Raw genomic sequence first — 27,476 nt, 5'->3', positions numbered from 1 at the left:
AAAAGACGAAGAAGACGGGTGCAGCGACAACACAGCTAACTGCTAGCTTACCTGACTTATTGGATTTTAAGTTAGTAAGCGGTAAAATGACTCCCTAAATGTTAAAAGAAGAAGGAACAATAAAGCTTCAGACCCTGATAACGTGTTTGATATAGGTACGTTGACAAGCTTAATTCAAAACCATGACAACAAACTATAGTCAGGTGCACACGCTGTGCCGCGCTAGCTACAAATAGGAACATTAGCAGCTAACATTAGCTTTTCATACATTCTGTGTGTGAGGGGAAGAGGCGAGCACTGCACATAACAACATGACCGACTGCTAGTGCTGCTTCCATCTCTCATTAAGTCAACTTTACTATCCAGGGGAAAGCTAATTATATAGCTAATGGTAACCCAGTAGCCGCAGTAAGCATCAGCTTTGGTAAATTATAGCTAACGTGGAGGTAATAGATTCATAAAGCACTGATTTAACTGGCTGCATTCATTGATCACAGCTAAAGCAGGGCAATGTAGTATATGCAGACATTGAGATATTTACTAGAATGACAACAGGCAAGCAAAACTATATATTTGCAACGGCTAAAGAACAGATTAACCCAATTTCTTTTAGAGTAGAGTGATACATATGATTTTCAATGGAGGTTGTTCACATTGTTCTGCTTGGGAACATACGTATTAGTCTATCTATCTATCTATCTTTTGAAATCTCCTTTAGAGAACTTCATAAATGTTCAATTGAACCCTTATAGCAGTATGATTACAGTACTCCCTTAACCCTTTGATGTACAACATATAAACACCTTCTAATGCACAACATGGGTCAAAAAATTACCTGCATTAATTTCTCATGTTATTTCGTGCTGCTGTGTGTTTGAATATCTTTCTTTTTTACAACACATCATTATATCCATTTTTCCTTTCATACTTTATGAAGAAAAATAATTTTGTATTATTACATCAACTTTACACACATGGGTCAAAAATGACCTTGTGCATTAAAAGCGTAGTGATACAAAAAGTGATACACTAAATTAACAATTTGAGTAAATGTATAACTATGTTTGTCTTATTTTTAAGGTTTAACTTTAATAGAGTTGTTAGAACCACCAGATTACATTGGAAAATCACATATTTTAACATTTGAGACTTATTAGAGCCACCAAATAATAATTTCCTTTGGAAAAACACCAATTTAACAAAATAGGATAGTTAATATTTGTGTTTTCTTTGTCAGTTTTTTACACATTGATTTTGTATCAATGTATCATTCACCCCTACTTTTATATTTAATGTTTGTTTTATTTCCGGATCCTGACATGCATGTTGTTACTTGTAGATGCTGTGTGGACCCTTCCAGGATGTATGCTGTGTACAGACAAGCACACACTCCCACTGCGGTGGAGTTTTCGGTCTACTGCAACTTCATATCCAGCAAGGAGAAGAATTTGGTCGTTGCTGGAACATCTCAACTGTTTGTCTACAGGATTATCCATGATGTCGAGGTAACTTTAAGTCCCTCCTTGTGTTGTTTCATTGTGTTAGATTTTGAAATACAATACAATACTGTGGACACTTTTAAAAAAGGGCTTAAAACTTTTTTGTTCAGGGAGGCCTTTTTAGGTTGTCCCTAGATGTTTTTATTATTGTCTCTGCACCTTAATCTCTTAATAATGTATTTTATTACCTGTGTCTTTTTTTAATCTACTGCTGATGTGTCTGAGTTTTCTCCTAGTCTTTTGTTTATTTTGTTTCTGGTTTCTGTAGCACTTTGAGATTTCTTTATGAAAAGTGCTTTACAAATAACATTTATTATTATTATTATTATTATTATTACAAGCATTAACAGCTTTTCTGATACGTCTAATATTTATATGTCATCATTTCAGAGTACATCAAAGACCGAAAAATCTTCAGGTATGTCTAGATGTCATACATACTTTACCACTAATGAATGATACAAAGTTAAATGATGCATTTGTGGTCCGACTTCACTCTTTCCTCCTCCTACAGATTCCAAATCTCGTAAAGAGAAGCTGGAGCAGGTGGCGTCCTTTTCTCTCTTTGGCAATGTGATGTCCATGGCCAGTGTGCAGCTTGTGGGAGCCAACAGAGATGCACTCCTTCTCAGTTTCAAAGATGCCAAGGTATCTTCTTCTAAATTGTGCACTGCTTAGCTGAATTTCAAGCTAACTAAAATGTTTTTTGACTGACACCCTAGTGTGTTTGTTGTTTCACCAGTTGTCTGTAGTGGAGTATGACCCCGGGACACATGACCTCAAGACTCTGTCTCTCCATTACTTCGAGGAGCCAGAGCTCAGAGTATGTAGAAACACGTTTAGTAGCATGATTTGTCTCAATTCAAGTAAATGTTGACATTGAACTTATTTGTACTGTTTTTACACTTTCAGGATGGTTTTGTACAGAATGTACATATTCCCATTGTCCGTGTAGATCCAGAGAATCGATGTGCTGTAATGCTCGTATACGGTACCCAGCTCGTGGTGCTTCCATTCAGGAAGGACACTCTAACGGACGAACAGGAGGGTGGAGTTGGAGAAGGGTACGTCTGTAGTCCACTATACATTATTCTGTTTTTAAATGCTGTCTAAAGTCTGATGGGCCTTTGTGTCCCAAATCCCTCACAGCACCATAAATGTTTACAAGCTGATTCCCAGTGAGTGTTTTCTTTGTACCGAATGCAGGAATTTGACACCCCTCTAACTTTTTTCAATGTAACTGTATATATGTAAAAGTTAAATGAGCATACGCAGTTAGAAGAACAAGGAAAAAGATGGAAAACCATGAGCAAATCATTTGGTTAACCCTCTGGCATCACTGTAATGTCGTTGGTCTGATGTCTTTAGGGGACAAACAAAATCCATTAAATTATTTTTTAATATAATTTTCCACTTTCACTGAGTTAAATCTTTAAAAGTCTTCAGTCCTGATCATAACTACCATAAAACATTATTTGCAGAATTTGAACCCTTTAAAAATGTCAGTTTGTTTACATAATGCCACAAGTGTTTTATATTTAAAAAATGAAATCCACAATTGTAGCTTTATTGGAACAATTTTGTCTTTAAGGGTCTGGGTGTCTGTATTTTGGATACATGGTTTATTATTGACTTATTTTAGGATTCGAGGAGGAAGTCATTGCCAAAAGTTATTAAAAAGTGAGACACGGGAGTTAAAAATGTCCACTTTTATCCTGCTGCTGTTTGAGTTTACGCTGACATACGATATTTTTCTAAAAACGTTTATTGTTTAACTGTGTGCACTTTTATTTCCTCTACAGACCTAAATCCAGCTTCCTACCCAGTTACATCATTGATGTCCGTGAGCTGGACGAGAAGCTGCTAAACATCATCGACATGAAGTTCCTCCATGGCTACTATGAGCCCACGTTGCTCATCCTGTTTGAGCCCAACCAGACATGGCCTGGGTCAGTCCAACACACTGTTACCTCGAACAACTTGTTGTTTTTTCATTCAGCCAGTAGATAAATTGAAGGCCAAATTAAATGTTTGCAACTAGTGCTTCTGTTTACTACAAATATGACAATAGACTTTTCACACTTATTGTTTCTTAGCATGTTTACCTTCTGTTTTCTGATCATCCTGCCAGGCGAGTAGCTGTGCGTCAGGACACCTGTAGCATCGTGGCCATCTCCCTCAACATAATGCAGAAGGTTCATCCTGTCATCTGGTCTCTCAGTAATCTGCCTTTTGACTGTACGCAGGTCATGGCTGTTCCCAAGCCAATCGGTGAGCGCAGTCATTTCTGTCTTTGGTCACAAAGTTCCCAGACCACCATTAAAATAAATGGAATAACAGCTATACATTTACACAATATACAGAGTTGCTAAAGGGAAAGTATGGAGTTAGGTGGGTTTGTATGAGGTACTTATCCATAGTCGGTGTATAACCTACGGCTGGGCAATATGGACAAAAAGTTCCGATATATTTAGGCTGAATATCGATATACGGTATAAATCCCGTTTTTTTTAACGCAAAGTGAGAGCAAATGTTCAGTCAAAGCCAAATATGACATGTCACAAGTAGTTTTATTGAAACCGTTTATTGAAGTGAACATACAACAATACTGTATAACAACAGGAGCACATTTGAACTATATCGCTGACTGTGCACAACGTCAGCAGCTGATTATAAAGAAAGCAGCATGGCTATTTATACACAGTATCTCCACTGATCATAAACATAGTGATCGTGAATTAACCGGCTTCGCTAACTGTGCACAGAGTGTCCGGTGCTTGTTGTAAACAAACAGAGATCGCTAAGTGAACACCTCCTGCAGCAGCAGCACATACACACTGTACTGCTACAGAGCTAACTGTTAGCCTGTTAGCAATTTGCAGACTGGACGCTAAGGGGTTAACATCCCTTCCAGCTCTGCAGCTGGGAGAGACTGCTGCAGGAGGACTGTGCCGATCCGACTTGTTCTAACTTTTCTTTTTCCGCCGCCCCCGGTCGAGAACAAGTCTCCAGAAGTCTCCAATAACACCAGAAAAAGTCGCTGGATTTGTCGCCAGTCGCTTTTTTGAAAAATAGGCACTGAGGGGGTCTAAAAAGTCGCTAATTATAGCAACAAAGTCGCTAAGTTGGCAACACTGCTTCGCAGGCTTTTACAAATGGCGTGTGTTGTTGTGGCGTCGAGTGCTACGTCACATCAGATAGCGATCTATCCAATCAGTAACCAGGCTTTTTTCATGGGAGAAAAAAGGTCCTGCTTTTCAACAGGGACAAAATAAAGTCCCTTCAAAAGAACGCTTCGGACAGCTCATATTCAAATTAGGGGCGTTTCGGCGAGTGAGACCCACCTCATTCCGGGTATTGGGCTGTAGTGGAAACACCCTTATAGATGGCTATAACACATTCCCTTCCCCATCAGAGAGGGCCATCTGGCAAATTGGAGCCTACAGACTGCCATCCACTATAGGTCATACACTGACTAGTACCTCATACAGCCCCACTTCAAAAAATCCAAACCCTTCCTCAAAGTTTTATGTGTTGTAGCTTCTTTGCTCACATATGAAATCTTTTTAGGTGGCGTGGTGGTGTTTGCTGTGAATTCTCTGCTATATCTGAACCAGAGTGTTCCACCATACGGAGTTTCTCTCAACTCTCAGACGGTCGGGACCACAGCGTTCCCTCTCCGTAAGCATCATCATTGAAAAAACTCACACCTATCACTGTACCTTTGATATTTTGCCTTATTTCTATAGACGTCACTTGATATTCTGTAATGTTCACCGTAGGTATACAGGAGGAAGTGAGAATCACACTAGACTGCTCCCAGTCTGACTTCATCGCCTATGACAAGATGGTGATCTCTCTGAAAGGAGGAGAAATGTGAGTCATTGTTGTCACCACCAGAATATACAAACATAAACAATGTTTGCAGTTTATGATTCTTCACTGCCTGTTGTTGTATTGCAGCTACGTGTTGACCCTCATTACTGACGGCATGAGAAGTGTTCGGGCTTTCCACTTTGACAAAGCTGCTGCCAGCGTCCTCACAACCTGCGTAAGTCCTGCCTAAAGTTCAAACAAATACTCTTTATTTCTTTTTTTTCTCTGTAATATTTTATTTGAAGGAACAGTAAGTGTACAGAAACACACAACAAAAATAGAATGCAAATATAAATAATTTCCCCTCCATATTTTGGTATACTTTGTCCCAGCAAACCCTGAACCATCGCCAATGCTTAAAGAAATCAAATTAATTAATTGAATTAAATGTAAATAAATAGAATAATATTGGTAGCCTGTAAGACATATAGCCAAGAAATGGCAGAAAAAAAAAGAATTACCTACTCTCAATGAATTAATTGACTTGGTATATCAAATTTATGCAAAGGAGAAAATGATTTCCCATTGAGAACCCAGAAAGAAATATTTATTGAGAGCTGGACAAAGTGGAGCATACATCTCAAACGAAGCACCAGAAACACACTGCAGTGTAACTACTACTCCCCAACTGTCTATGCATGCCTGTATATAATGATACAAATACATTTTTTATAATGATTTATAATTAATTAACTTTGTTTTTGGAATATTATTATGTTTTTAATGCTTGAAAGGTGTTCTTGTTCATGTGGGGTCAATTTTGTTAAAGTAGTTCTCTTCCTTATGTCTCTTGAAGTCAATTTTAAAGAGAATTTAAAATATATATAAAATAAATATATTAAAAACAAACCAATAATAAATACAAATTAGGGCTGCAACTAATGATTATTTACATTATCGATTAATCTGTTGATTATTTCAATGATTAATCGATTAGTTGTTTGGTCAATAAAATGTTGAAAAATATCAATCAGTCTTTCCCAAACCACAAGATGACGTCCTCAAATCTCTTGTTTTGTCCACAAACCAAAGAGATATTCAGTTTATTGTCATATAGGAACAAAGAAACCAGAAATATTCACATTGAAGAAGCTGAAATCAGAGAATTTGGACTTATTGTCTTTAAAAAAAGTGAACTTTCAAACCAATTATGCAATTATCAAAATAGTTGGCCATTCATTTAATAATCGATTATTGTTCAATTAATCGAATAATTGTTGCAGCTCTAATACAAATGTTAATGACAGTAATAACAATTATAACACAAATACAAAAATACAAATAAAATGGGTTGAACAACTTAAATTCAAAAACTTAATGCTGCAAACAAAATACTTCGTCATCTTATAAGTAGTAAACTCAGACACATTAAGTACAAAGCACCATGCACAAATTAACAAATGAACAGTTTATAGTTATTTATTTTTCAAACAGCCTTTCTGTCATGGTTCTGTAAACAAATACAACACAGTAGAACACAAAATACTGGAGGGATTGGGGGTTTGACTCACGGGGTTTAATAAACTAATGCCAGTTGTTTCATATAAAAGCTGCTGAATGCTACAGATTTCTTAAAAAAATATATTGGCAGAAAGATAAAATCTCTGGAAAAAAGCACCCCAAACCCCACAGGTAGTATTTTATATCTGGCTGACCTTTTTGGCTGTCAAGTAAATACTGAATATCCACTTAGTCTGTCAGCTTTTGGGGATTTTCAGTCGAAACTGGGTAACGCTTTATATTAGTGTCCTTGTAATAACCATTAATTAACAAGTAATAAGGCCCTTGTAAGTCCTTACAAGATGCTTATTAACATTATTGTGTGTTTATAAGCTTATATAAGTGTTAATAATGGCATTACAAACACCCATGACCCACCCATTATGTCTTTGCCATGCCTTTATTAATCTTATTTTGCTTGCTTATTGATATTAAAATATACTTTATTGCTCATCTATTATAAGTTAACTATAAGTTAACTATGCTTTTTGCAACTAAAGCGAGAACAATGCCTTATTACTTGTTAATTAATGGTTATTAAGGACCTCATTATAAAGCGTTACCAGAAACTGTTGCCTCACACTCTGGGCTTCCCTCCTTCAGATGGTGACCATGGAGCCTGGCTACCTTTTCCTTGGTTCTCGCCTCGGAAACTCCCTGCTCCTGAAGTACACCGAGAAACTTCAGGAGACGCCACCAGAGGAGGGCAAAGAAAAGCAGGACAAAGAAAAAGAGAAAGAGAAGGATAAGGATAAACAGGTACCTTTTGGGATTGTGTAAAATGCGAATTTTAATATCCGTGTTTGTTGTGAAGACCGTCTTTATTTTCCCTGGATTGCTGCCTGTGCAGTTTCAGTAATTAGATAAGGTGCATTTCAGTCGACCAAATGAAATGTGCACAGGACCAGAAAAACTTGGAAGGGTTCTTGTTTTATTTGACAGCTTTTCTTCAACATAGCCAACAAACTAAATCATCACTTATGAATTCCAGGAAGAACCACCAAGCAAAAAGAAGCGAGTCGAATCTTCCACCAACTGGACGGGTACGTTCAGATTTCCTTCTTGACGCGTGCCAGAAATGTGTGTGTGTGATCTGTCAATCTGTGCTTCACTCTGTGCTTTTTTTTATTCTGTTAGATGAGGTGGATGAGATAGAAGTGTATGGAAGCGAGGCTCAGTCAGGCACTCAGCTGGCCACCTACTCCTTTGAGGTAAGAAAACAAACAAAAAGTTTAATTTCTTTGTATGTACCGTAAATGCAGATCTTTGGGGAAGGTGACTGTCTGTGTTCTCATACAGGTGTGTGACAGCATACTCAACATCGGACCTTGTGCTAATGCCTCCATGGGGGAACCTGCCTTCTTATCTGAGGAGGTAAACACATTAATACACTTTATGGTTCCCAAACTTTTTTGGTCTGAGATCCAACTCACGTAACACCTTATCAATTCTAAAATTTATGTTCCAAGTGTAAACACTATTCATGATATAAAAACGGATATTGTTTTTTTTTTTTTTTTTTTCTTACAATTAATTTGTTAATATTTAGGTTGGTTTGGTAAGCAAGCTCACTATTTTAACCTTGATCCATAACTTTTAGCAAAAATATTTCAACAGTTTATTAATAGATAGATTAATTATTTTTTTTTAGCTACAATCCCAAATAAGTTTCGATGTTGTGTTAAACGTAAATAAAATCAAAATGCATGGAATTCAGAATTCAGGATGTATATTCAGAATAACAAAACGTTATAAGTTTGAACAAAACATATATTCAATATGTAAATATGTCCAGGGACAATGTGCATTGATAAACATTGCTGTAAATGTATCAGAGTTAGCTATAGTCTAATTTCCATCCGTAGTCCCTGGCCAGATATTAAAAGCAGATAAAGATAAACAAATAGGCAGCATCAAAAAAATTAAAATTAAACAGTAAACCACACAAATTCATGCTATCCATTACATCAAGCGCACTGGTTTAACTATTACCCTTTTACCTAAATACTGTAAGTGTTATCCGTTACTTTTAGTTAAGTATTCCAACCATTTATAGATTACTCTGAACTGTTTTTTTATTCATTTTTGGAAACTTTTTTAACCATTTTTGAATTTTGGTTAATGATTTTAATTATTCATTAATTACCTCTAACTATTTTAACTGTTTTCCATTTCAGCTAACTGTTTATTCATTACTTTTCAGCTAACTATTTCAGGTGTTATGAGTTACTTTAAGCTGACCATTTCTGCCATTTATTTATAGCTTTTAATATTACTTATACTACTATAAAGTTATCCATTATTTTTGACTAGCTGTTTATCTGTTTCTTTTAGCCAATAGTTTAAACTGTTACATCAGTACTTTTACCTATAATTTAAACCCATTATTCATTACTTTTAACAATAAACGTGATAAACGCCTGTGCTTGTTCTTACACACTTGTATAACTACACATGTAGTGTTCAGATGTTACAGTTGACTTGATGGTAATATGTGGGTAATCACATTCTAATTTCTTCTCTTTTTTTCTCAAATTAGTTGAGCTAGACTACAATCTTTCCACTTCTTTGTACGAGCAGCTGTAGAAGGACCCCCTGCTGTAAAAGTTGCCCATCACTTCATTTGTAAGACTTGTATTTCGAGGTTTCTGACTCAGATGTTCATGTTACCAACAGTTCCAGAGCAACCCTGAGCCTGACTTGGAGGTTGTGCTGTGCTCCGGCTTTGGAAAGAACGGTGCACTGTCTGTACTCCAGGTAAGTCCGTCCACTGATGCGATCTGTTGTTTTAAAGCATGTCTACCTGGTTGGATATATGCATGATAAATGTTACCGCACCATCCTAAAACCTGTGGTCGTGAGGGCCGTCTGCCACAGGTCCAGTGATGGTGCTAGAGTGAAGTCTGGGTCTACCAGGGCTGCCTCAGAGATCGACGGAGTAGCCTGTAAACACCCCAGACACATGCATAGTTTTTAACAGCATGTTGCATTAGGGCTGGGCGATATGGACCAAAAGTCATATCCCAAAATATTTAGGCTGAATATCGATATACGATATATATACCGATATTTTTATCGCAAAGTGAGAGCAAATGTTCAGTCAAGTTAAAGCCAAATATGACGTCACAAGTAGTTTTATTGAAACTGTTTATTTATGTGAACATAAATACTGTATAACAACAGGAGTATCTTTTTTTTTTTTAAATCAAAGCTCCATAAAGTGCACAATTAAATAAAAAATATCTTAAATAAAAATAGCCTATGAAATAAAATAGGCCAATCTTTTTCTGAAATAAATATATTTGCTAACACTTTACAATAACCTCTAAGTTATGTTTATAGATGGTTTATAAACGAATTATTAACCATTTACAAAGTGCTATATACATATTTAATCTTTAAATGTTTTAAACCAATTTCTTAAAGGTATATGAATCATTTCAAAATCATTAACATACTTAATATGGTGAAACAAATGTTATAACGAGTGCAACTAAAACCATTAATAAACTATTAATTTATAATTAATAGTTTATTAATGGTTTTAGTTGCACTCATTATTGTGCATGTAATTGTTGTAATTGTTTGTTAATGATAAAGTAACTATAAACTTACATTAATATACCATCTATCAGCCATTTATACATTTTAGATAGTGAAACATTAACAAATTATGTATTTACCATTTATAAAAATAATTTTATAATAGGTTTATAAATGATGATTAAACATTAATAAACTATCTGCTTACCATTTATAAATGATGGTTATTGTAAAGTGTTACCATATATTTCTATGAGAAAAGAATAAGGAACATTATAGAACAACTTATATTATATTATAGAACTAAATATGACAAATCCTAGTAAGGACAGCATTTATATATAAAGAGAGAAAAAAAATTGAACTATACCGATATATTCAATATGGTCTAATTCCATATCACATTTAAAAATATATTGATATATTTTTTATATTGATATATCGCCCAGCCCTATGTTGCACCATATAAAGCCTAGAATTATACAGTGTACTGCCTCTGACTTTTGCTTGCTTATTGCTAATTTGTTTCCTTTGTGTTCTCAGAGAAGTATCCGACCTCAAGTAGTCACCACATTTGAGTTGCCAGGTTGCCACGACATGTGGACCGTCATCTCTAATGAAGTCAAGGAAGACAAAAAAGTACTGTGTATTTCTGCTGTATAGCTTCAGTTTTCCACTCGAATGATCACACATCAATAGTGGCACCGCTTTATTTGTTTACAGTAAGATGTTTCTCGCTCCTTTCTCAGGCTGCAAAAAGTGATGATTCAGAGGACGGGGCAGACACAGAGACCACTGAGGATGGTGAGGAAGGAGAAAAGGACAAGGAAGAGAAGGAGAAAGAGGAGGAGGAGGAGGAGAAGAAGACAGAGCCTTCCGTAGAGGATGATAAAAAGACGCACGGCTTTCTCATTCTGAGCAGAGAGGATTCAACTATGGTAGAGATCAATACACATTTTATGAGCTTTAAAGCTTTGGATAGAACTCTGTTAATCCAAGGGAAAACTATACCTGTCTATTGTATACTGCCCTACCAAGTCTAACTGCAGTAACTACATTTTTGGTGAAAATTGAGTTATAACTAAAAATGAACTCCTTGATGTCTGTTTTATCTTAAGACGAAGTTTAAGATTTCAATTTTGCTTTATTTCAGATAAATAATTATATAAAAAAACACAAAATCCAACCAAAAACCAAGCAGGAATTGCACTTACCACGGTCTGTTTTGGACATTTAATTTAAACATAAAAATAATAAAAAATTATAAGTTTATTTGAAAGGGAAATTATTATTGTTTGTTTGTTTGTTTGTTTTTATTTAGATCCCCATTAGCTTTTGCAAAGCAGCAGCTATTCTTCCTGGAGTCTATCATATTTCACTGTGACAAATACAATGTAGAAATACACAGAATGATAACAAACATGACATAATTATATGAATATATAACATGAAACAAAAATAACACACAGACAATTCGTAATTACATTTCACATAAAACATGGTTGACATCACAAAACAAATAGAAAACAAAATATAGATAGTGATTAAGTAAAAAAGTCAGATGAAATTATATTAAGACTAAAATATAACATTTCTTTATACTATTAAGTCTTAAATACACACATCTTTGAATAGAGCTGTTAAACACTTAAATACACTTATATAAAAATCAATTTGAAAATGTTTATTCACTGAAAACAAAATATAAAAGCTGAAAGAAGACAACAACATTGTAGTTACTGCACTCTGGTTTTGCATTACTATTAGAACCTTTTACAACAATGCAGTAACTGCGTTTTTGAGGTCAAAGGTCAAATAAATCATCATGATTTTTTAGCATAAAAATGACATCAGTACTTGTAGAAATAAGTGTCATATCACTTAGCTACATATAACACATTTGGCTGGCCAGTTAAAAAACGTTAAAAAACTTTAAAGCGGTTTTTCTCAGTTTTACCTTTTGCATAGTTACTGCAGTTAGGCTTTGTATGGCAGAATAATGTGGATGTTATCTAGTTGAACTTGTCTGTTTTTTTTGTATAAACTAAACGTGTGTTTTTGTGCAGATCCTTCAGACAGGTCAGGAGATCATGGAGCTGGACACCAGTGGTTTCGCTACTCAGGGTCCCACCGTGTTTGCTGGAAACATCGGCGACAACAAGTACATCATCCAAGTCTCCCCCATGGGTATTCGGCTGCTGGAAGGAGGTAAAATATGAACAATTGTATTTTTATAAAGTGAAACATGAGTGATGATTACATTTTTTTTTACATTCAGTTGTTTTTATAAGAAACTGTGTAGGAGTTACCTAGAATACATGTATATGCCATTGAACCCCAAGCAGTTTCAGGGTGTTTTTTGCTCCTGTAACACACTTGATTTTACTCACTTTCACTGCAAAATCTAAATCCTGCATCTCTATGGAAACAGCACAGTCATGACTAGAAGCAGGGTAAAGTCAGAAATACCTTTTGTGCAGTTATTATGATAAAAATCTGAAAAAAAATCAGAAAAAAAAACACAGGTTGAATTTTCTCTGATAATTTGATTTTGGAATATAATGGAATGTATATACCCAACATTTGGATGCCCTCTATTGTTACCAATATTGGTAAAAAATTAGAAAAGAAAAGAAATCAATGAGATCATATTAATTCAGACATATTAAATAAATAGAAGAAAGTGATTTAAATGAAATATCACTATTTTAAGCTTCTATTATTTGTGTTTGTCATTTTAGCTTAAACAAACCTTATAAACCCTAGCAGAGGATTGTTGGGTTTAAAGGGTTAAACAAAGTTTTACATTGTACATTCATCTTTTTCAGATTAAACATTGAGATCTTCTGTCATTTTTGCGCGCAGCATTGAAGAAGGGCTGGGCGATATGGACTAAAAGTCATATCCCGATATATTTAGGCAGAATATCAATATACAATATATATCCTGATATATTTATCGCACATCAAGAGCAAATGTTCAGTCAAAGTAACATCAGCATATAAAATAGGCCAATCTTTTTTTCTGAAATAAACATATTTATATGAGAAAAGAATAATGAACATTAAAAAAGAACTAAACAAATGCTAATAACGGCAGCATTTATATATACAAGATTTTTTTTTAAACTATATGGATAAATGTGATATGGTCTAATTCCATATCACATTTAAAAATATATTGATATATCTTTTATATTGATATATCTTTTATATTGATATATCGCCCAGCCCTACAAAGAAGCAAAATTACCTTTTGCATAATCCAGGCAAAATAAAAATACACAGCGCAACATGTAGTGCAAAGATAAATAGAATATTTATCTAAATCTGTTGTAGTAACAAACCATAATAGGAGTAGAAAAGGACACATGTACAATATTAAAGTAGACTGAAAGTATTAATAATTTCAACCTGTTTACTGACATTTTCTCCTTCAATGCTTTTTTCAGTGACTCAGCTCCACTTCATCCCCGTGGACTTGGGCTCTCCCATAGTGCATTGCTCCGTGGCGGACCCCTACGTGGTCATCATGACTGCAGAGGGAGTGGTCACCATGTTTGTGCTGAAGACCGACTCGTACATGGGGAAGACTCACCGGCTGGCCCTGCAGAAACCTCAGATGCCCACTGTGAGTTAAACATCCTCATCAGTTCTTTTATGTGACAAATACGCCCCCTGCTGACCAAACTCCATCTCTCCAGCTACAGTCTGTCTTGTGTTGCCGTGTCAGCAGCTTCTTTATGCAGAGAAAGTAGATTAATGTAACGGCAAGAAACTTGTTTAAAAGCTCCTCTCATTCAACAGCAATCACGTGTGATCACTCTGTGTGCTTACCGAGACGTCAGTGGAATGTTCACCACAGAAAACAAAGTGAGCTGCTCCGTCAAAGAGGACACTATCATCAGGAGTCAGGCTGAAGAAGAGACCATCATCCAGGACCTCAGGTAACAGCTTCACCTCCACACCAAGGTTTTCGTTTTAATTTTCGTTGTGATTTTTTGTTTTCAAATTCAGTTAGATTTAATGAGTTTTTAGAGTGTGTTTGCTAGTTTTAATTAGTTTTTTTTAAATTTGCAAATGCTTAGTTTTAGTTTAGTTTTTATTAGTTTTATTTTTTTGGATGGGGTATTTGTTGGGTGCGAAATTTTAAAAAGTCACAATAAATGTTTCCTTTATTTCCTTTGTCTGATCCATCTCAGCCCCAATTAGTTTATTAAGTCATAAAACCAGATAGATTAAATAGGTTTCATATCAACCAAAAAGGTTGACGTATGAAAAAAGTTGACAAAGGCGAAAACGAAGGACATTTTCACTATAATTTTAGTTAGTTTTAGTTAGTTTTGTAACCAAACAATACAGTTTCAGTTAAAAACTCTCGTTTTTATTTTTATTTCAGTTAACGAAAATGTTTTTTCAATTCTAGTTTTCGTTTTTTCGTTAGTTTTCATTAACTATAATAACCTTGCTCCACACTAATACATACAACCAGTGACCACATTTCCTATTTATCTATTGACGGCTGATTTATGTGTGCAGTAACGCGGTGGACGATGAGGAGGAAATGCTGTACGGCGACTCAAACGCCAGCACATCACACGGAAAGGATGAAATGAGCCGCGGCACCGGGACGACTTTTGGGATCGAGGGAAGCTGGAGCAAAGCAGAACCCAGCCACTGGTGCATCATCACCAGGGAGAATGGCGTCATGGAGGTATGTAACATCATAAGAAAATATATGTATCTGTATGTGAAATAAATATATAATGTTTGTATACTTCTTTGCTTCACTGTGTTTGTTTTTGTTTTGACAGATTTACCAGCTTCCAGACTGGCGTTTGGTGTTCCTGGTGAAGAACTTCCCCGTTGGTCAGAGAGTGCTGGTGGACAGTTCGTCTGGCCAATCAGCAGCGCAGGGGGAGGGTAAAAAAGAAGAAGTGACACGTCAAGGAGAGATCCCACTAGTCAAAGAAGTCTCTTTGGTTTCACTTGGTTATAATCACAGTAGACCATATTTACTGGTGAGTGCTTCATCAAAGAGCTTCATGGAAATATAATAAAAACTGTATATGAAAAAAAAGAGAGTATAATGTTTCCATGTTGTCCAGGTTCATGTGGAACAGGAGCTTCTGATCTATGAGGCGTTCCCGTATGATCAACAGCAGCCACAAAACAACCTGAAAGTGCGCTTCAAAAAAGTAAGAGCTAAGACTGATAAATACGGACTAAATCAGATGAAATATGAATGAAGTGGATCTTTACTCAGCTGCTTTGCTCTACACAGGTGCCCCACAACATTAACTTCCGAGAAAAGAAATCAAAGCTGAAGAAAGATAAGAAGGCAGAGAGCAGCGCTGAGGACAGTTTGGCTGCCAAAAGTCGGATTGCAAGATTTAGATACTTTGAGGACATCTCTGGATATGCAGGGGTAAGGAAGTCATATTTAACCCTTTGATGCACAACATATTGACCCCCCTTCTAATGCACAACATGGTCCAAAAAAAACCTTCCCTCATTCATTTCCCATGTTATTTAATGTGTCAGCTGTGTGTTTCTGTGCTCAATCTTTTGATATCAACTTATTTTATGATTGAGTATTCCAAGTATGCTTTAAATATCTTGTTTTTTGATAACAACAGATCATTATTTCCATTTTGCCTCTCATGCTTTATGCAGATAAAAGGTTTTGTATTATTACATAGTTAAATACTTGGCTAAGTAGCTCGCTAAGCTAACTACTTAGCCAAGAAGTTAGCAAAGTAGTTAGTTTAGCAAGCTACTTAGCTAAATACTTAGCCAAGAAGTTACCTAAGTAGTTAGCTTAGCAAGCTACTTAGCTAAAAAATGGATATGGGTCATTTCTGACCCATGTTGGCGCATTAGAAGAGCAGTGACACAAAAAGGGATTTTATTAAAAAATGAATAAAGGAAAACATAAAATTAGGATGTATGATGATCAAAAACAAACTAATTGAGGAAAACCTGGAATACTGAATGATGAAAATAATTTATTACAAAGATATAGAACATAAAAACTCTGTCGGGTCACCATGTGGACCCATGTTGTGCATCAAAGGGTTAACCAGTGTTTGTGACAAGCAGCTACATTCCGTCACATAGTCTTTTAATTAACCAAATTACCCTCCACATTTCCTTTATGTCCCAGGTGTTTATCTGCGGGCCGTCTCCTCACTGGATGCTGGTCACCTCTCGTGGAGCCTTGAGGCTTCATCCCATGACCATCGATGGCTCCATCGAGTCTTTCTCACCCTTCCATAACATCAACTGCCCCAAAGGTTTCCTCTACTTCAACAAACAGGTACACAGAGGACACACGCTCACTTTGGTAGTGATAGTGGACTTATTAGTGTTATTCTCTTTTCTGTTAACTCCGCTATGAAAGGGAAAGCAAAAACACAATGTTATTAGTAATGTTTTAAGTAGTAGTGATATTATAAGGGCTGAAACCTTATTGTTCCTTATTGTTTCTGTGCCGGTTTATTATAAGGGTGGAAGTAAAATAACTCTAGACTCTGCTATAGTGATTGTTTCAACTTTAATTGCTTGATGCGTATGAAAAAAAAGTATTCACTGTATACATATCTATTTCACAATGTAAATATATGGTGAATAGTGTCTTTGGGCCTATTGGCTTCACATGACAGACCCGGAAGTTAGACTTTAGACTTTTAGACTTTAGACTTTATTGTCCAGGAAGGAGATTTGTTTTCACAGCCAGTACAGAAAAGACACACAGATATTCAGATTCAGATTTCCTTTATTGTGTTGCACAGAGTAACAAGTTCTGGGACAACGAAATTAGCCATCAACCTGTCCAAAACCTATACTTAGACACACATACAATATGACAGAGGTGGACAGGACTGGGAGACAGCGTTGGAAGAAAATACAGCACAAACGAATGAAAAAAACTATACAAAAGCACAATACACTTCACAACATGAACAGACTTATGACTTATGACATGCCACTGCGCCATTTGCAGTGTTGCCAATTTAGCGACTTGTTGCCATAATTAGCAACTTTTTGGCTCTTCTTAATGAGCTGCGGGGGCTGGCGTCTCGCTAAGAGGAGTAAGAACGAGTCGAAGTGGCACATTCCTCCTGCAGCAGTCTCTCCCAGCTGCAGTCACAGAGCCGGCTAACAGTTAGCTCGGTAGCAGTACAGTGTGTATGTGCTGCTGCTGCAGGAGGTGTTCACTTAGCGATCTCTGTTTGTTTACAACAAGCACCGGACACTCTGTGCACAGTTGGCGATGCCGGTTAATTCACAATCACTATGTTTATGATCAGCGGAGAAGCTGTGCATAATTAGCCATGCTGCTTTGTTTATGATCAGCTGCTGACTTTGTGCAAAGTTAGTGACGGCGGCCACAGTTGCTTCTCCCTTGTTTAATCCGTTGCAACGATGGTAACCCGGTGGCCACTCTTCCCCCTAAAGGAAACACGGCTATGGATGTCGACACCTAGTGGTAAAAGTTTGTATACTGGTCGGGTCCGGTCCAGTGTTTGTCTTCATATCAGACCCAACCCTACCAATCATTGCAAAACTCACCGGATAGATTTCATAACAAAGTTGAGCCACACGTGCAAAATTATTTTGAAATCCCTTCATAGATTGTTTCCAATGAGGTGCATGGGCATGGCACAATATTTGGCTATAAATCACTGACAAACTGATAATTACTGGGTATTTTAGTATGTGTATTTTTAATTAAGCTGTTGAAAATGTCCCTGTTGCTGCGCCAAAGCAGCAGCTTCTGTTTGATCATCTAAAAGCTGTGAGCTCTCTTTAATGCAGGTGTCGGAAACTTTCAAAGGTCCTGATCCTTGGCAGCTTTCAGAATCGGGAAGCTTTGAACACTTTAACTCAGCAGAACAAAGTTCAGTTTTGCAGGTGATAATTATAAGCATGAAATTACATACCAGCATCAGCGTTAGTTCAAAAGAAAACCCGTCTAGTGTAAATTGAACTCTAGCTGGTAAGAAAATATCAAATCAAGTTGTAGGAGGATTCGTTGGTTGGGCTCGCATGTCAAAATGTTCCTTTAATTATGTCTTAAGTCTTCTGCTTTTTATCCACTTTTTCTTTTATCTAGTTTCTTGAATCTTCAGTGTGTGTGTCTGTGTGTGTGTTCTCCCACAGGGCGAGCTGAGGATCAGCGTCCTGCCCACCTATCTGTCCTACGACGCCCCCTGGCCAGTACGAAAAATCCCACTGAGATGCACCGTCCACTACGTCTCCTACCACGTGGAATCCAAGGCAAGGCTCCTCTCGCTCTGCCCACACAGCACCACAGGCACCAGAGCAGCGACGTGACACAAACTCAGGCTGAATCACATTCCCCGGACTCACACACCTCCACTTGCATAACGCGATGCAAAATAAAAAAAAGCGTATCGATCGAGCCGCTTTGAAAAGTTTGAGATGAAAGCCCTCTGGCCTTAAAGTTTTCTTTGTGCAAGAGGAAAAAAATCAATGAGGGTGACTTTGAAGGGATTAGTCTTTGATGTGAACTTTTTCTGTTCTGTTCTGATTTTAGCTTTTTCTTCCCCTTTTAGGTGTATGCCATTTGCACCAGTGTGAAAGAGCCCTGCACACGCATCCCCAGGATGACTGGAGAGGAGAAGGAGTTTGAAACCATAGATCGAGGTCAGACAACACACACACACACACACACACCTACCTGTTGTTTACATTGCTGGCGCCACAGAGGCCTATTTCATGAATTCCTCCTCATCAACGCCACCTCCCATCTTACAGATGTAGGAGTGTATTGTCCTTGTTTTATTAGCTGACTAACTGGTTTTGGTTTCAGTTAACATGTTTCTCCTGCTGAATGATTTATTTCCTAGAAACTTTACAAGACCTAAAGTTGTACAAAAGTTATGCAAAAGGCATGATTCTTTTGGAGGATCTCAGTTTTATAGATTTGTCAATCAATCAACTACTCAACGAGTCGACAAAATCACAAGTTAGTTGACTAAGCCTTTCTTTAGTTGATGGGACCAGATTAAGATTACTTTATTAATCTTTATTAATTTATTAAGATTACTTTATTTACACAACCGGATCCTCCATGTCTAGTTTCTACTTGATTAGCAGATGAAGGGCATTTCATTTAGGGGCTGCACTGCATTGGAGAAAACTCATGTTGCAATTTTTATTCTGCAATATATAGTGCAATATGAAAAATAGCCTATAGGAACTTTCGCCCTCTGTGGGGGTTCAGGGCAACGCTTCCCTGCCAGAAAACTTTTTAAAGTTAAATGTTTCTGGTGCATTTTGAGGGCAAATTAAGAGGCTAAAGCTTTAAAGACCATTGTACAATTTTGTGCTTTAGTGAAGAAGTTAATTATAAACACACTGGTTGTAAAGATATAAAGGGTGATGACACAGCCAAAAAGTCCAAGAGAGGACTCAGCGAACACTAAGTCTACTTAAAGTTCATGGCCAGAGCCTCAAGCCACCTTTACTCGGGGCCTTTCCAAGCCGACGGCTAAAACCCAACCACCACTGATAAAAAGGAACCATCAAGGGCCAGCCAGGGCCACGAAGAGGTCCCACAAGACACTAAGCAGATTGTGCAGATTCCACCCATTGAGACCTGTAAACATATTTTTCTATTCTTTATGGACCTGTGGTGGGTCTACCTAAACTGTAGGTAATTAATGGGAACACTGCAGTAATCTTTTGTATCAAGCAACAAGAAAAGTACATAGACTGACTGACTTACTTACTCGCTGAAAATTGATGAGATTTTTATGATAGCAATTCCTCAGTTTTTGTTTAACTAATGTAGATCGTCCCTGTTGTTTCCCCTGTGTCACTCTGCAGATGAACGTTACATTAATCCTCAGCAAGAGAAGTTCTCCATCCAGCTCATCTCTCCAGTCAGCTGGGAGACCATTCCCAACACACGGTAAAAACTCCTCTCATTATACTGCCCTACAAAGTCTAACTGCAGTAACTACATTTTTGGTCAAAATTGAGTTATAACTAAAAATGAACTCCTTGATGTCTGTTTTATGTTGTGACAAAGTTTTAGATTTCAATTTTGCTTTATTTCAGAGAAATATTGATGTAAAAATTGCGGTGACTACAAAATCCGACTCAAAACCAAAGCAGACCGCAGGAAGTTAATTTACCACGGTCTGATTTGGACATATATACAAATTTAAACATGAAACAAAAGAAGTGTAGCCTTGTATTTCTTCATTATGTTGAATAGTGAAGACAAGAATATTAGAATTATAATTTTATTTGATAGGGAAATTATTATCTAGATAGTGATTAAGTAAAAAAGTGAGATAAAATGATATTAAGACTAAAATATCACATTACTTTATAATATTAAGTCTAAAATACACAAATCTTTGAATAGTTTTGTTAAACACTTTTAAATACACATATAACAAAATCAATTTGAAAATGTTTATTCACTGAAAACAAAATATAAAAGCTGAAAGAAGACAACAACATTGTAATTACTGCACTCTGCACAGTTGTAAAAGGTTCTAACAGTAATGCAAAACCAGAGTGCAGTAACTACATTTTTGGGCTTAACGGTCAAATAAATCGTCATGATTTTTGAGCATAAAAATTACATCATCAATACATAGAAATAATCGTATCACTTGCCTACCTATAACCCATTTGGCTGGCCAGTTAAAAAAGGTTAAATAACTTTAAAGCAGTTTTTCTCAGTTTTACCCCTTGCATAGTTACAATAGTTAGACTCTGTAGGGCAGAATACATCCAACCCCTTTTGGAAAACAGGATTGCAGTCTTAAAAAAATCAATAAGAAAGCCTTGTTTTAATCTACATCAGGCACCTATAAATTAAGGGGTCTGCACAAGCCTGTGGCAATTTAGTCTTCCCTTTCTCTCTGCAGCAGCTCTTTCCATTGCAGGCTTTGATCTGCTTTTACAGAATTATGGGGTTTAATTGAAAATCTTGGGTCATTTATCCAAGCTGTAGATAATTAATGTGGTCTCACATGGCTGCTTTCCCTCATTTCAGTGAGGGTCAGTTGGAAATGTCAGGTCATTTATTAAAGTCCCTGGTCATTTAGTGGCTCTGCACATCAGTAAGTCTGGCTCATTGTGTGAGGATATGTATCACTGTCTTTTCTGTCAAAGCACATCTAGATTGGTAACTATAATGTGGAGCGTTTAGTACAAGGCTAACCTCTTGGCTCTTTCTTGCAGTTTATTTTCTTTTAGAGGTTGTAGCAGGTTCAATTTTGAGGCTGAAGAGAATTTACTGATATCATATGATACTCGAAGATCGAATCCATTGGTACCAACCAAGATTATAATAGTTTTGGATTTTTTTTTCTCCAAATTCAGTTAGTTCTCATGAGTTTTTAGAGTGAGTTTGCTAGTTTTAATTAGTTTTTTTTCTTTCTTTAAATGCTTAGTTTTAGTTTTTTTGTAATGGGGTATTTGTTATTAAGGTCATAATAAATGTTGCCTCTATTTCCTTTGTCTTATCCATCTCAGCCCCAATAAGTTTATTAAATCATAAAACCAGATAGATTAAATAGATTTCAGATCAACCAAAAAAGTTGACAAAGACAAAAACGAAGGACATTTTCACTATAATTTTAGTTAGTCTTGTAACAACAAAATACAGTTTCAGTTAGTTATCGTTTTTTTAAAAACTCTTTTTTAAAATTTTTTATTTCAGTTGAGCTGACATTAGTAATTTTCCATGGATTTCTTGATAATTACCAAAATCATAATCAAGAAAACCATGGAAAATGGACAAGTATAAACTCTTAAATTAAACTCCTATTAGCTATTTTTGTTGTTATCAATATATTTATCCAAACAAATGTACCTTTAGTTGTACCAGGCGTTAAAATGAACAAAAAATTGAAGAAAAAAAGGGTGGTCTAATATTTTTTCCATGACTGTATAATCGAACTTTATTTTTTTATTTATATAGCGCTTTTCATACATAGAAATCTAACACAAAGTGTTTTACAAAAAATAAGAGTAAAAACAGACAATAAAAATGACAAAACCCACCCCTCCCATCCCCACATACACATCTGTATGTACACACACACACAAGCACACACTCAGACTCACACACAGCACATATTGATTGACAGTGTAGAGACATGGCAAGGCACCGAGGATCCAGATGAGGAAAAAAACAACCTGTGGGAGCATCCACACTAATCTTAATCATAAGACAGAAGCAGTATAGTATTATAAGGTGTGTGAACGTGTCTCCCTAAGGATCGACCTGGAGGAGTGGGAGCATGTGACCTGTATGAAGACGGTGTCCCTGAGGAGTCAGGAGACGGTGTCGGGACTGAAGGGCTACATCGCAGCAGGGACGTGCCTGATGCAGGGGGAGGAGGTGACCTGCAGGGGCCGGGTGAGCACCAACACTATGTTTCTGTGTGTCTCCTCGCTCTCCACACAAGGATGAAAAACATGTGCTGATAGTTTGTTCGTGTGACTGGTTCGTGCAGATCGTGATCATGGACGTGATCGAAGTGGTGCCGGAGCCGGGCCAGCCCCTTACCAAGAACAAGTTCAAAGTGCTGTATGAGAAGGAACAGAAGGGACCGGTGACGGCTCTGTGTCATTGCCATGGTTACCTGGTGTCGGCCATCGGACAGAAGGTCTCAGCCACACTCTCACATCACAACTCACATAGCTGCTGTCTCACATTGGATATTAATGATGCCTAGTTACTGCACACTGCTAGTTTCAGGGTTCATACGGATGCTTGAAATCCTTGAAAATGCTTGAATTTAAATGTTGTATTTTCAAGGTTTAAAAAGTGCTTGGATTTTGGATAAAGTGCTTGTAAATGCTTGAAATTCTAACTGTATTTATCTTGCATTTTGACTATATCCATCTATAGACTATAGATAATCACATGTTCAATGTAAAAAATAATGAGTAGCCTATCTGAAATGAAGACCGTTCCTGTGTAATAATACCATCGCTGTTGGTATGGTTAACTTAGTATTCACTACGCATTTCCTTATATCATTTTGGTCCGAAAAAAAAGGGAGTAGGCTGAAGTACAAAACACTTCTCTAGGCCTCTCCCCTGATACTCCACACTTCAAATAAGGGATTTTCTCTCTATATATAGCCACTTAATGTCTAATAAATATATATTATTATTATTATTATTTTCTTTTCAGTCAACCAAAGTATATCAGTGTTTTACAACAAAAGTAGCTTTATGTAAAGAAAGTGTCATTTAAGGATTTAATATTTGGTTAATTTATTAATATTTGGCTGATGTTGCTAAAAATGTTTAAAGTAAAAAGTAATTTTAACATATAACGTATAATTTTGGTTTATTTTTAATCTGTCACTGCACAAAAAATCATCATGCATCAAAACAATAATGTTGTTTCTCTATGATCATTGACATATCCCAGACTGTGGAATAAAAACTAGCATTTAGTTTACATAAATGTATTACATTTTTACGGAGGGGTTTGTATAAAAAAACAACAGTGGCATTATGTAAACAAATTAAAGTCAGTCAAAATGTAACAATTTTGACAGTCTTAATATGGCTGTAAATATGCCAAACTGCAGGTTGTAAGCTCCTCCATGTCTCTGCAGATCTTCCTGTGGGTCCTGAAGGACAACGACCTGACGGGCATGGCCTTCATAGACACCCAGCTCTACATCCACCAGATGTTCAGCATCAAGAACTTCATCCTGGCTGCTGATCTGATGAAGAGCATCTCACTGCTGCGCTACCAGGAGGAGAGCAAGACGCTGTCACTAGTCAGCAGGGTGAGCAGGGTGATTAGGATCCTATTTTTTATGACCTTAAAATAATAATAAAAGTTGTTGTTGTTAGGTCTTGGTACCAAAGACGGGCTGCACAATTAATTGAATTTTAATCGTGATCACGATTTTGGCCGCCACGATTAAATTAACCTGATCGTCTGTGATATTTCCATTTTAAAATGCGACTCTCCTGCATATCTAATCAAGCACTTTCTACACCAGTAGTCCACCAACCACCAGGGGGCGGGGCCGTTTTTGTCCCCTGAAAAAACCTGGTTGCTGATTGGATAGAGCGCTTAGCAGGATGTGACATAGTACTCGACGCCCATTTGTAAAAGCCGGCGAAGCACTGTTGCCAACGTATCGACTTTGTTGCTATATTTAGAGACTTACCAAAATTTGTTGCTTTTTTTAAAAAAATTTTAAGCGAAAAATCCAGCGACTTTTTCTGGTGTTAGAAGAGTAAGAACGAGTTGAAGCGGCACAGTCCTCCTGCAGCAGTCTTTTCCCAGCTGCAGAGCCGGAGGGGATGTTAACCCCTTAGGGTCCAGTCTGCAAATTGCTAATAGGCTAACAGTTAGCTCTGTAGCAGTACAGTGTGTATGTGCTGTTGCTGCAGGAGGTGTTCACTTAGCGATCTCTGTTTGTTTACAACAAGCACCGGACACTCTGTTTACACACTAAAAACTGTTCCTATCGTTTGTTTAAAAGTAGTGCAGTGTTTATTGATTAAGAGGTACAAGGCAGTATTGATGCTGTGTCTCCTGTGGGTTTTTGGATTCTGTCAAGTTAATCTTGTAGAGAGAGCACAGCTCTGGCAGCTGGAGATAATTCAGGGACTGTAGCTGTCTTTGTAGGGATTTAACTGTCTTGTTATTGTTTTGGCAACAGGATGCAAAGCCCCTGGAGGTTTACAGCATCGAATTCATGGTGGATAACAACCAGCTGGGATTACTGGGTAATGATTGTAATACCCAGAGGAAGCACATTCAATTAAATTATCAAAAAAAAAAAGACCTTCTGTTCTTATTAACCTTTCTTTTCTTTTAGTGTCCGATCGAGACAAGAACCTCTACGTGTATATGTATTTACCTGAAGGTATGTGATATTTTTCTGAAAACTGAATGCAAACTGAATGCATGTGAGTATAAAATGCAAATCCGGTCATTTATTGTGGTTTCTGTGGTTGCAGCTAAAGAGAGCTTTGGGGGAATGCGTCTGCTGAGGCGAGCGGACTTCAACGCCGGAGCGAACATCAACACTTTCTGGCGCATGCCGTGCAGAGGAGCCTTGGACAGCGGCAGCAAGAAGTCTCTGACCTACGACAACAAGCACATCACATGGTTCGGTAGGTGACCAAGACTCCTGTTTGCACTCTTTTCTGTCACCTGGTGAGCCAGCTGGGCTCAGGGTTATTATAGTTAATGAAAACTAAGGAAAAAACAAAAACTAGAATTGAAAAAACATTTTCGTTAACTGAAATAAAAATAAAAACGAGAGTATTTTGTGGTTACAAAACTAACTAAAACTAACTCAAATTAAAGTGAGAATTTCCTTCATTTTCGTCTTTTTGAACTTTTTTCATACGTAAACCTTTTTGGTCAATATTAAATCTATTACATCTATCTGGTTTTATGACTTAATAAACTTATTGGAGCTGAGATGGATCAGACAAAGGAAATAAAGGCAACATTTATTGTGACTTTTTTGAATCTGGCACCAAACAAATACCCCATTACAAAAACTTAAACTGACACTGAAACTAAACCAAAACTAAGCATTTTCCAAAGAATAAAAACAAATTAAAACTATTAAACTCACTCTTAAAACAAATTAAAACTAACTGAATTTGAAAACAAAAAATCACAACGAAATTAAAACTAAAACTAATGAAAAAACTATTATAACATTGGCTGGGCTGCAGACAATAAGCAGACCTGAATGGGATGCAGAGAAAACTAGAGACTTGTCTACAATTGATTGGGAAAGTAAATATTCTGTCATGTCAGCATCATTTCACAATTCTAAATATGTTCCAGTTCGTTTCCTGTTGCAGTCTATGTGAATGACATTTACAGACAAGAAGTTAAATAGACCTAAGCCAGGAGAAAATGTGTTTGCGTTTGGTGTGAACGCAGCATATTTATAATATTTTCAAGGATTTAAAACCTTGATTAAAAAATGTTGGGACACTATATACATCCTAAATAAAAAACAGAATACATCAAATACATCCAGTGTTTATTTTTACAAATACAAAAGTTTGAACAGAAAAAGTACTGTATTTGCAGTTTTAATTCAACAATAATTAGTTGTGTTTCTTGTATGTCACAAGGGATTAGAAAGGTGTCACATTTTGTTTTATTTATGTTTAATTTTTAACTTAACTTTTTTTAAATATTGGTTGTAACTTGCTAATCAGAGATCCCTTTCCAGCAGAGAACTGAAGGCATTTTATACATCTATCCTCTCTTCAAAGCAACAACACTATTGACAGTCAAATGTGGACTAAACCTGTTTTTTTTTTTGTTTTTTTAAATGTGTGCCCACAGCAACCCTGGACGGAGGCGTGGGGCTGCTGCTCCCCATGCAGGAGAAGACTTACCGCCGTCTGCTGATGTTGCAGAACGCTCTGAACACCATGCTGCCTCATCACGCTGGTCTAAACCCAAAAGCTTTCAGGTTCGCATCTGCCTGCAGTTCGTCACATTAAGTCAAAGATGAGATACTTTCTTGCAATCTGAGATTTAACATGTACAAACCTTTTGTATCTCGTGTCCAGAATGCTGCACTGCGACAGACGAAGCCTGCAGAACGCCGTGCGAAACATCCTGGACGGAGAACTCCTCAACAAATACTTATACCTCAGTACGATGGAGCGCAGCGAGCTGGCCAAGAAGATCGGTACCACTCAAGACATAGTAAGTCCTCCAACAGAAGAGACGATGCAGTCAAGTCCCTTTTCTTCTTCTAACCTATCCTCTCATCCCACCACCAGATCCTCGATGACCTCCTGGAGATCGACAGAGTAACAGCTCATTTCTGAGAGCCACATTCCCACGTCTCATCCGCTCAACACTGTTTTTTACTGAATTGAGAAAATGTTTTGTTATGACCATCTTTGTGTAAACTCATTTGTTTTTCTTACTTAGACAAAAAAAAGAAGGCAGACATGTTTTCTTAGGATTTTTTGTATAAAAAAAAAAAATCAGTAAAAGTAATTTACACAGATTTGTATGTCTATTTCATTTATA

The 27,476-nt window shown here is 36.8% G+C and overlaps 1 protein-coding gene across 1 annotated transcript; it reads left to right on the top strand.

Annotated features, from left to right (window-relative positions):
* On the top strand, window positions 1-27,447 carry cpsf1 (cleavage and polyadenylation specific factor 1). Its single transcript, XM_059350115.1, has 38 exons — window positions 1-155; window positions 1,340-1,505; window positions 1,890-1,917; window positions 2,014-2,147; window positions 2,242-2,322; window positions 2,412-2,563; window positions 3,302-3,448; window positions 3,631-3,770; window positions 5,070-5,180; window positions 5,282-5,375; window positions 5,463-5,550; window positions 7,479-7,634; window positions 7,867-7,918; window positions 8,013-8,086; window positions 8,175-8,249; window positions 9,552-9,632; window positions 10,962-11,057; window positions 11,168-11,356; window positions 12,485-12,626; window positions 13,870-14,048; window positions 14,225-14,364; window positions 14,957-15,131; window positions 15,232-15,438; window positions 15,526-15,615; window positions 15,702-15,845; window positions 16,584-16,736; window positions 18,584-18,700; window positions 19,000-19,090; window positions 20,276-20,360; window positions 22,691-22,832; window positions 22,930-23,082; window positions 24,049-24,225; window positions 25,114-25,180; window positions 25,273-25,320; window positions 25,415-25,570; window positions 26,775-26,904; window positions 27,005-27,143; window positions 27,221-27,447. The coding sequence occupies exons 2-38, from the start codon at window positions 1,362-1,364 to the stop codon at window positions 27,266-27,268; spliced, it is 4,425 nt and encodes a 1,474-aa protein (XP_059206098.1). The 5' UTR covers window positions 1-155; window positions 1,340-1,361; the 3' UTR covers window positions 27,269-27,447.
* The last annotated feature ends 29 nt before the right edge of the window (window positions 27,448-27,476 follow it).

Source organism: Centropristis striata, chromosome 14 (assembly GCF_030273125.1).
Source record: "Centropristis striata isolate RG_2023a ecotype Rhode Island chromosome 14, C.striata_1.0, whole genome shotgun sequence".
NCBI classification, from domain to species: Eukaryota; Metazoa; Chordata; class Actinopteri; order Perciformes; family Serranidae; genus Centropristis; species Centropristis striata.
The sequence above is the reverse complement of the archived record's forward strand: the minus strand, read 5'-3'. Positions and strand labels throughout refer to the sequence as shown.

Bases quoted from the DNA above. Each gene is read 5' to 3' on its own strand.
- cpsf1 (XM_059350115.1), top strand. From the start codon at position 1,362: ATGTATGCTGTGTACAGACAAGCACACACTCCCACTGCGGTGGAGTTT. The intron at 5,551-7,478 runs GTAAGTCCTGCC...TCCCTCCTTCAG, and splicing joins CCAGCGTCCTCACAACCTGC to ATGGTGACCATGGAGCCTGG. The intron at 16,737-18,583 runs GTACACAGAGGA...GTTCTCCCACAG, and splicing joins TCCTCTACTTCAACAAACAG to GGCGAGCTGAGGATCAGCGT.